An 11,141-nucleotide genomic window follows, 5' to 3' on the forward strand; every position below is an offset into this window, starting at 1 on the left:
AAAAAAACTTTTATAAAAAAAGTGTGTGTGTGTGTGTGTGTGTAGGCTGTAGACTATTAGTATACAATTAGTCTTCTTTTTAAAAAATCATTATTCTCTTTACCTATAGGCTTCTAGATTATGATTCTGAACAAGTAGGATTTTATGAGGCACTTGCATACAATAGATTTTGTGTTGTATTCTAAGCAAAAGATTGATGTTTATTGCAAAAATTGACTTCTAGTATAAAGTAATCTTCATATGCCCATTCAGTGATTTTATAAGAAGATTTGTGAGCAACATTTGGGGCTTAGTATCTGCTTCTTTACAACAGATATTTAAGCAGGAGTCTCTTCAAGCATTTGCCTCCTAAAGGAATAAAAACATGATAAATTTGATTTATTAAGGTAAGACTGAAGTAATTAGCAAAGGATACCAGGGTGATAAAAGAGGTGTTGAATATGAATAGACCATTATTTGTATAAACAAAAATGGATCTTGGGCAGGTGATGGATAGGGATTTAATAAAATATATAGAGTGAAAGTGTTTATACAGAACTGATCACATGCTGTAAGAAATAAATAAAAAATCTGTACCAGAATGATAGTGATATCAAAAAGTGGGATTGAATGCTCACTATGTTAGTGCCAAAGATTTTTTTAAAAAAGGAGAAAATGGAAGAATGATAAGACCGCAACATGTAATCAGATCTAGCTGTTCAAGTGTAACATTTAGGTATACACAACACAGCACTGCACTATATTAAGATTAGGATTTAAAATGAATACTTATAATTAGATTTGACATTTTAAAAACCCATAAAATTATGATTACCAATGAATTCTGAAACTATTGTCTATCCTAGAGTAAACTAACAACATAAAAATAAATTGTACAGTTAAACCTAAAAAATCAATGTTACAACCAAATTCAGGCACAACAAAAGGCTAACCGATGAAGAATGAAGTAGTTTATTCACATAAACTGGAAATCAAGTCATTTATGTATCTTCAACTACTTGGAAAATTTCAATTTATTATGCGGAGGAAATTAGCATTTCTCAGATCCACCTTCAACATGCAACACAGAAGAAAAATGACTCTTCTTTGACTACCATTATAGAAAGGTGTGAGAGGAATCCCAAAGGTGGTTCCCCCCCCCCCCCAAGAGGCCACTGGACTTTCTGATTTTTCTTTGAAGACGTTTCGCTTCTCATCCAAGAAGCTTCTTCAGCTCTTCAGAAGAAACGTGAAAAGTTAAACGTTAAAAGAAAAAGCAGAAAGTCCAGGTGCCTCTTGGGGAAAAAAAAAACCTTTGGGACAACCATGTCCTGGATGACCGAGAACCTCCATAGGTGTAAGAGAAGGGATTCAACCGAACCACCACCGTAACGGTAGATTCAACTACCGGTACCCATGAGAGATATTAGCGGGGTAGTAGCTTGGGCTGTGCAGTTGCTCCAGCGTGAACCGTGCCTTGCAGCTGGCTGCAAATTACTTACACGACACACTGGAAAACATAATTATAGTGAAGCGGAAACGTGATCATTGGTGGGCGGAGTTTTTTTTTGCAGAAGGGCTGGGATTGGTCAAAGTAGCTGGCGCAGTTTGTTGAGATCATCAAAGGTGAGCCGTGGAGTCGCTTTTTGAGAAAGAGAGGCGGCCACGTGGGAAAGGGGAGAAGTTTTGGGTAGGTGGGAGCCGTCACGGTTTTGGGTGGGTGAAGGTCTGTCTGGGAACGGGAGCTGCTTCTGCGTTGCCGTCTCCCGAAGTCTCCTTGGTGTCTTTGTAGATCAAAGTGTGTATGCGTGTGTGTGTTTGACTGTGATACATGCACGCGCATAGGGTTGCTGTGTGTGTCTGTTTTGTTGAGGATGTAACATCACTTTTGGGAGAGTAAATTATTGAATGAAAAGAGCGTCGATCCTATAGGCCTATAGTTGTACTTTAAAAAAATAATAATGTGTTTTTGCGTTTTGACTTCCAAAGTGGGAGTTCTTCACGAGAGTTTTAGTCCCGAATTAGATTTGACCCAAGGCTGCGTATTTATTGAGCTTCATTGGCGTTTTGAAAAATGGTTAAGAAAGGTTGCACAGAATAAGGCCACGAGGTTCAGGAAATAGTTGTTCTATTATCTCTCTCCCCCCCCCCCTCTCACACGGCATTATCTCACCTGTTCCTTCTACACATTTTCCGTTGGTTAGAATACAAAATAACGTTGGAAGTCCAACGCTAGTCCAACCTCTTGTCCCAGCAGGAGACTCTATATCTTTCCGGATGAATGGCTGTCCATTCTCTTCTTAAAAATCTCCAGTGTTGGAGCACCCATAACTTTTGAAGTCAAGGTGTTCCACTGATTCTCACTGTCAGGAAATTTCTTCTTAAGTTTAGGTTGGCTCTCTGATAAATTTACACCCATTACTTCTTGTTTTTCCCTCAGGGGCTTTGGAGAATAGGTTGTCTCCCTCTTCTTTGTGACAGCCTTAAAATATTGGAAGACTGCCATCATGTCACCTACCTGTCCATCTCTTCATTAGGCTAGGCATGACCAGTTCCTGCAACCATTTATCGTATGTTTTAGCCTCTAGCCTCCTAATCATCTCTGTTGTGCTTCTCTGCACTCTTTCCAGAGTCTCAACATCTTTATTTGTGTCGTGGTGACCAGAACTGCAGTATTCCAACACACTAGAAGAGACAGGTCTCACTGCAGTCATTTGAAATAGCATTTCAGGCCACTAACACAGGTGAGTGGACATTTTTTATGTTAGTTCTTGCTGACTTGTAAAAAGAGGATTTTAAAAAATGGATAAATATATTGCCAATAGTATTGTATCTTGCGCTTTTTATTTGCATATTGAAACATTACAAAACCCTTTTTGGTAACTTTTAGGTGTACAAGAGTCTAATTCATAAGAAAGAAGATATTTTGAAAAAGTTTATGAGTAATGAGAGATGGAACAGGTGTACCACTTTTTCTTGCAACAGATAATTCTCTCTAGATGTTAGAAACAAAATCAAAACATTTATTATGGTCATTGATCAGAAATAGAAGCAAGATATGATGTCTTACTTTTACATATTAAGATTATCTTTTAGTTTAACATGAGTTATGTTCTACTGATGAAGTCTGGCAAAAGGAAAAAAGGATTTTGACTACCCTGAAAATTTTACTTTTAATCCTGTGAAGTTAACAGGCCTGACAAAAATGCTATTTAATACCAATATATTAGATATGCTAATTCATTGAAAATACATTGGTGTCACCTGATGTCTTATCCTATTCTATCCTAAAATGGTCAGTATATGGAAAATTTTATAGGGGCGTAAAAAAGTGTATATTTTCTATGATTGCTGTGAACCTGAACTATTACTTATAGCTAAGTTATTTCTTGCTTTGAAATGACTATATTATCTACTAGCTGCCTAAGGAGTATTATACAATTGATAATACTGGTTAATACATATAACTGGAAGTTCAGTTGATCTTTTACACTTGTTATACATATTGAACAGAAAGAAGACATGTCATTTCGAGGGAGAGGTGGAAATAATCGTGGTGGATTCAGCCGTGGTGGTGGTGGTTTTAACAGAGGAGGAAGAGGTGGTGGAAGAGGTGGATTTGGACGTGGAGGAGGACGTGGCGGCTTTAACAGAGGCGGTTATGACCAAGGACCTCCAGAAAGTGTAGTTAGTAAGTATACTGAATACTAGAAAAATTAGAAGAAACAAGAGAATCTAGCTAACTTGATTTCTTAATCCTTCTTCTTTGCAGTTCTTGGACAGTTTATGCATCCTTGTGAAGATGATATTGTTTGTAAATGTGTAACTGAAGAAAACAGAGTGCCTTATTTCAATGCACCAGTTTATTTAGAAAATAAAGAACAGATTGGGAAAGTGGATGAAATATTTGGGCAACTTAGAGACTTTGTATCCTTTGTGTACTTTTGAATGCATCTAAATAGTTAATTTGTTTATATACAAGAAAAGATAAAAGGTTCAGTTTCGGCTGTATGTACCACCATATTCTGTCTTTTAAGAGAAGATGTTTTACATTTGGATATTTTGGTTTGACCAAACTTCTAGATTAGTAAAAAAAAATGAAGATAAAGTCTTCTTCAGGTTGATCTCAATTTCTGAAGACTTTATAGATATAGTTATTTATATTTCTGGATAACAATGAAATTAGAATTCCTAGTTGCCTCCTATCCAACTTGTGATTTGGACTGATCTCAGATACCTGATCCAGATCAGCCAAGGTGTTGGATGGGACTTTTTCATTAGCTAAGGGAATATATGTTGAATTTGCCACTTAGTATTTAATATTGACAGAGCTTTTCAGTTGGTATCTAAGTTAATATATAGTTACTATTTTGCTGGCTCTTTAGAGTCTATGTTTATTTTTTTTCTACCTATATCTTGCAAATTTGATATCACAAACTGCAATATTTTCTTAAGAATCTAACTATTTAGCAGTGTAAATGAATCCTTTAGTCTTATGTTCAGTTTTATTCCTAGTTTTGTGTGTATGTATTTGTGTGTGAAAGAGAGAGAGACATAGAGCATGGTTTTTATTTTCAACTGGTAAATAAAACCTTTTTGAATGCATTTAATTTTTGGAAGTCTGTCCTGCACTTGGAATCTAATGCAAAATCTTAGCATCATCTGATCATTTTATATTATAAGAAATTACTTGCAGGCTAATGAACTTCTTGAAGAAAGTTAGGCTCTCTACCTTGCTTTGGGGATCTCCTTGTGTTTCTTTGAGGGACATGAGAAATGGAGGACTTCTTCCCTAAGCTTGTGCTATTCTACTTTCTTTTTAATACCAAAACGTAGGGAGTGCCGTAATTCCAGCCTATTTTTATCTCCCTGTGTTATTGAACTCCAATGTCTGTGATAGTTGGGAGATTTTAAAATAGGCATCTTCAATATATCTAGAACGTATCATGTTGGTGTCATGTTGGCTGTTAGTTTGTTGCTCCTGTGTTTCATAATATTTATTTTAATGATCACTCCAAGGAGGTGACTTTTTTTTTAATTCAAGATTTTTTTATTTTTTAAATACAAATTATACATATTGTAGGAACACCCTCTCATTTACATAATCCATTTTACATCATAGTTTTGTTTTCACTTTCAACCAAATTATTCTTTTCTATTCTTTTCATCTTTATACTTATTTTGCTTAATACATAAAAAAATACCTTCAATGGCCCTACATCAAATTTTCATTTCTTATTTTCTCCATGTATATGTTTTACTATAAACAACATATATCTTCTAATTCAATTTAAACATAGAGAGCATTTCTACAATTAACAATATACTATAATTTCTTTATTTCTTAATTAATTACATAACAATAATCTTACTGCTATTCTCTTTTGTCTACTAATGTAACTCCTTTCCCCTTTCTTTCTCTTGTAACCATTTTCTTTTGTGCTCTCAAAAATTTCCCTTTTAATTCTCCTCCTCCTCCTCCTTTTTCTTTTTCCTATTTTTGTGGTTATTGTATCTTTTCTTCAGGGTATTTACTTTTATTCTAGTAACTTTTCCCAGGGTTTTCCCTGTTCCTCTCCCTTCCTTACTGTTTTGTGGTTTCTTTTTTGGGGGGGATCTCCCCCTTTGTCTGCTTTTTCTTTGGGACTGTAAATTCCAGTGAAATCTTCTATCTGCATTTTATTTTCAATTTTTCTTTCTTCCACGTTATCTTCCTGTACCTCATTTGTGCCCTCTTTCACCTCCTCTTCTCCTATTTCTTGTTCTGTATGTTCCTCCAAGGAGGTGACTTGTCATGAATGGGTTAAGAAAGTCTTTTATAGATTTCTACCTATTGGATCATCATAAAATTTGAGGATTTACTTTTAAATTGATAAAAAGACATGTGCGACGAATCTTGATAAGAGTTTTCCTTAAGCCACTTTGAAAGTACTTTTCAGTTAAACTCTCAGAAAACATGAAAGCTTCATCTTTCAAAAAACTACAAAAGGTAAGTCCTGCTTTATGTTCCCTTTATGTGATAATCTTGCTGGCCGTTAAATATTCATAAACATCTGTCTAAATTCTAAAAATGTGTATGAAACTTACATCCTACTTGTTAGTGTTATCACATTGATGTGTTATTCTTGTGGTGTTTCTTTGTCATTGTGTATGTTATTGTTCTGTCATCTTATTTTTGTTTATGTTCACTTCATTTTGTTCTATTTTATTATTGTAAGCCACAATGGTGAGATAGGTGGCAAATAAATTTACCAAATAATAAAAAATAATAGTGGTTTATTAACTGCTGGTTCACTAGGGCAATATCTATGGCATTGGACTAGGAGTAGAATGCAAGAGACTGTCTCATCTTAGGCACAAAGAAACTGAGCCAGTCATTCTCTCAGACCTAGGAAGGAGGCAATGGCAAACCACTTCCAAAATCTTGCCAAGAAAACTGCAGAGACTGGTTTAGGCAGGTGCTAGGAGTCAACACTGATTCAAAGGCACACACAGACACAGTCACACCCAGAGACACACAGGGAAAAAGTAACTTACTACATTAATGGTTATTGTGACTACTAAACATTGGCATTCTCTCATGCTCAGTGGTGCACTTTGGTGCTTGTTTTGATTCTCTTTGTCATTCTTGGATTCCCTGAGGGTTATCTCTGCAGTACTTCCGAACAGTAATCTCATTTTTTATTTTCATTTGGGTAATAATTGCGGCTCCTTGTTTTTCAGTAATATTTTTTAAATGAAATAAAATCCCCTTCTAAAAGGAAGAGAAAAGTTAACCAATTTTGCAAAAAAGATGTGATATCAAAAATGATTTAAGTTTCCCAGTGATGAATCTGTTCTCCTTCCGCCCCAAGAAAGGAAAACCAAAAGATTGCATCCTGTTTATTGTACTGCATTGTATTATCTTCTAATTTCCAAAGACAAATTCCTTGTGTGTCCAATCACAATTGGCCAATAAAGAATTCCATTCCATTCTATTCTATTGAACATACTTTATGTGCTTGAAAGAAGTATGGGTTGAATTATATGTGGCTAATTTATCCCATAAGTCATGATTACAGGTAGTCCTTGACTTACAAGGGTTAAAATAGTGACCGTTCAGAGTTGCAGCGGCACTGAAAAAAGTGACATAAGACCATTTTTCACACTTATGACCATTGCAGCATCCCCATGTCACATGATCAAAATTCAGATGCTTGGCAACTGGTTCATGTTTGTGACAGTTGTAGCATCACAGGGTCTTGTGATCACCTTTTGGGACCTTCTGACAAGCAAAGTCAACGAGGAAGCCAATTTCACTTAAGAACCATGTTACTAACTTAACAAATGCAGTGATTCACTTAACATCCGAGATAAGACAAGTCGTAAAATGAGGCAAACTCCCTTAACAAATGTTTCACTTAGCAACATACATTTTGGGCTCAGTTGTGGTTGTAACTTGAGGACTACCTGTATTTTTAATTGGTTCAAGAAAACAGCAACATCTAAGCCAAAAGCAAAAGCTTGGCAAAATCTAACGCTCATCTCCTCCTACAGTTTTATATCGACCCAGCAAAATTGCTCCCCCTGCAGAGGTTTTTGCCAAGGCCGCCTGGGGAGAAAGGAGCCCCACGAGGTGGGCGGGGAGGAAGAGGAGGGCGAGGCGGGCGAGGCGGAGGTAAGTAGACTTCTTTCTTACAGGGCGAACAAAGCATATGGAATAATGGAAAAAGTGATTTTAGAAGATTGCAAACAATATGCTCCTGACAGCAGCTAGGACTGCTCATTGGATTTGCGCAGAACTTCAAATGTGAAGGAGAATGGAGTAATTTGGAAGGAGGCTGTAATTTATTCAGTGATGAACAGATGAGTCTGAATTAACTGTTTTCTTCTGTCTATAAGATGCCCCCATGTATAGGATGCCCCCATGTATCATGTAGAGTAAGTAAGCACACTACAAGTCATCACTATGCAAAAGCCCTCTTATTAGAGAGTGAGTAATACAAGCACAGGAAATGCATCACAGGAACAATAGAGAGGAAACCTAGGCTGGCAATGTGATACAGGAAACAACTGCAATAGAGAGGAATGCTAGAGCTGCATATAAGGTAGAGGCTCGTCCAGCAGAGCTGGAGGATGGGGATGGACCACACTTTCTCCCCTCGGCCTCCTGTGTATAAAACGCCTCTCCATTTTCAAGTAAACATTTTAGAAAAAAAATGGTGTCTTATACTGTACTGCAGGGGTGTCCAAACTTGGCAACTTTAAGACTTGTGGACTTCAACTCCCAGAATTCCCCAGCCAGCTTGGAGTCCACAAGTCTTAAAGTTGCCAAGTTTGGACACCCCTGCTGTACTGCATCCCGAATATCATTCTCCAGAAAATTAACCTATCTACATAGTTTTAGGATGCTGAAAATGCAGCCATAGCAAAAAGGAATAAACCCCATGTATCGGTTGTGTAAAATGCCATAGTGGGAAGGGGAGTGCTGATTTCAGTTTCCTTCACAGGAAGACAAATCCCTGGTTAAATTGTCTGTTAATCCCAGTTCGTCATCCCAGTCACATTATTTGGATAGCCGGCAGGATAGTAAATGAAAAGGAGTGCCTTGCGTGCTAAGCTGGCCCATCCTAGGAACAGCTTAGTTCTTTTATAAAGAAAAAAAAGGCAGTTGCATGCTTTAAAGATTGGTGCTATCTCTGATAATGAGCTCCATTATCTATAAGTGAAGGTCTTATTACAGTTTCTTAGGAATGGTTTCTGCATACTTGTTTAACGGATGAATTTATGGATCTGTTTCATTTAGGCTTCTGTTTTCTATGTGCTATTCTCACTCACTGGATATTGTAAAAGTCTCATTTGACACGCACATACACTCCTCTACCTTTATTTGTTTATAGGTGGCCGAGGTTTTGGAGGTGGCCGAGGTTTTGGAGGTGGTAGAGGTTTTGGAGGTAATAGAGGTTTTGGAGGTGGTGGAGGTTTCAGAGGAGGACGAGGCAGAGGTGGTGGCCGAGGATTTAGGGGTAAGTGTATTCATAACCTAATAATATTCGTTTTTAGTATAATTACCTATCTTGCTATTTGTTGTGGGCATATTCTGCATTATCTGTGCAATGTTTAGGGTCTCTGCTTCTCAGATAATTAGCAATCTTCAAACTTTAGAAGAAAATGTAGTATTTCTTGCAAAGTCACCAGAGCTTCCTTATCAATCATAGATTATTAGTTTCCTAAATGGGAAATGTGAGAACACCAGTACCAATGGCAAAATATGAGAACATGTTGCACGAGTATTTAGGCATATATGTACAGTTTATATGAACAATCATAATGCTTAAAGAACTCGCCTGGCTAATTGGGGATGAATATGTGTCAATACGTGCCAATATACTGCAAAATAATGTTATGATAAATAAAAAACACGAAGACAGTATAGAAATGGGGTTATAGAAGATTTAAAAAGCCAGGGATCAGAAATTCCCAGCATTTTGGCGCAATCCAGCACTTTAAGAAGATCCAATGATGCTGGACTTTAACAGTGATGTGCAGTTAGGAAACTACTCATTTTATATACTGTTGTTTTAATAATCTAGGTGTGGTGGTATAGGAGACATTCAGTGAGGGGACTATTGGCTGCCACTTTTGTGGAAAAAAATTTTACTCTGGAAAAATTACAGCTGAATTTTACTAAAGGGATATCAAAATTAATCCAAGGAGTTGTGAGATAAAAGACAATGCCACAGCCAAGCTTTAATCTTTTTAAGACTAGATATGGAAGATCTAGGTGGCTCAATGGCTAAGACACTGAGCTTGTTGATCAGAAAGGTCGGCAGTTTGGCGGTTCGAATTCCTAGCATCGCGTAACGGAGCGAGCTCCTGTTACTACTCCCAGCTTCTGCCAACCTAGTAGATCAAAAGCATATAAAAATGCAACTGGAAAAATAGGAACCACTTTTGGTGGGAAGGTAACAGCATTCCGTTGCACCTTTGGTATTTAGTCATACCGGCCACATGACCACAGAGACATCTTTGGACAGCGGTGGCTCTTCAGTTTTGAAACGGAGATGAGCATCGCTCCCTAGAGTTGAGAACGACTAGCACGTATGTGAGAGGGGAACCTTTTACCTGTATCTTATGGAAGATCTAATTTTTCTTGTTTTGTTTTCATATTAGGAAGAGGATACTGAGTGGAGCTGCTGGAAACAGGAAATTTATGGCTTCATTAGAGAAATGTAAAGAGAAGACTTCTTATGAACTTGGATGATACAAAATGGAAACCATTTTAAGCATACAGTTAGCTGAAGGAGTAAAGTGTTACCATGCCAAAAGTTCATAGGTTTCTTTTAATATGCAACAGTTTTAAGAACTACAGATATCTGGCTTGCAATCTATGTCATTATAATGGAGACATTAAGTGGAAGGTTATTCTTAAACTTTTTTAAAGGGACTGTTTTTAATATCAAGAATCTATCCCCTTATATCATCAGTGAAACTAAATAACAACTTTCAAAGGTGTCTACTTTAAAATGTCAAATAAAAATCTTTTGCATTTCTGGAAGTTGATTTTAAAATAGTAATTTATAGAGCCACTCCAAATGTGTCAAAACATTTTAATGAGTTCCAATAGAAAACATGCAGTATATTTATCTCAGGATTGAACTGTGGGGTCCTTGGTGCTCTTTGAGTTGCTTGCAGATTTTTCATTACCCAGCTCGGTAACATCATCAGGTGATCAATGTATCAGAGTATCAATGATGTTATGTAGTGGATGTTCTGACCCAGCCTTGGCAAGTAATGATAAGCTGTTTACTCGTGAGTAAACACAAACTCCTTTTCAAACAGAGTGGGGACAGTCTTCTATTCATGTGGATAAACAAAAAGCCAAATGTAATTAGGCCCAACAGACGTGATTCTGATCTAGAAATCCGAATTGCTTGCTGTATCCTAAAAATGAATGTTTGTCTGAGACAACCAGCCACTCCTTAACCCATCCTATTTATTTCCCAGTCAGGGAGGGGCTAGCTATCATCCACGTCTGCTTTTCCCTGAGAGCCGGCTTAATGTTTTCCTTTGCTCTCCTCTCTATTCATCTCTGTGTATATGCGCATCTGGGAGGGGCCCAGGGGTGGGCTGCTACAGGTTCGGCCAGGTTCAGGAGAATCCGTACCTAACATGGCCGGTTT

The 11,141-nt window shown here is 37.2% G+C and overlaps 1 protein-coding gene across 4 annotated transcripts; it reads left to right on the plus strand.

Annotated features, from left to right (window-relative positions):
- Positions 1 to 1,580: 1,580 nt before the first annotated feature.
- GAR1 (GAR1 ribonucleoprotein) lies at positions 1,581 to 10,516 on the plus strand. Of its 4 annotated transcripts, none has more exons than XM_081959977.1 (8): positions 1,581 to 1,605; positions 2,610 to 2,723; positions 3,493 to 3,670; positions 3,752 to 3,906; positions 5,909 to 5,968; positions 7,516 to 7,636; positions 8,859 to 8,984; positions 10,132 to 10,516. In XM_081959977.1, exons 3-8 carry the CDS (start codon positions 3,502 to 3,504, stop codon positions 10,143 to 10,145), a joined length of 645 nt encoding a protein of 214 aa, XP_081816103.1. In that variant the 5' UTR covers positions 1,581 to 1,605; positions 2,610 to 2,723; positions 3,493 to 3,501; the 3' UTR covers positions 10,146 to 10,516. The 4 variants fall into 4 exon arrangements, with proteins under 4 accessions (XP_081816103.1, XP_081816101.1, XP_081816104.1 ...); XM_081959975.1 differs by having other exon boundaries at positions 1,590 to 1,669; XM_081959978.1 differs by having other exon boundaries at positions 1,590 to 1,669; positions 8,868 to 8,984.
- Positions 10,517 to 11,141: the final 625 nt, after the last annotated feature.

The sequence above is a fragment of the Natrix helvetica genome (genome assembly GCF_964273705.1).
Source record: "Natrix helvetica genome assembly, chromosome: 7".
Classification (NCBI taxonomy): Eukaryota; Metazoa; Chordata; class Lepidosauria; order Squamata; family Natricidae; genus Natrix; species Natrix helvetica.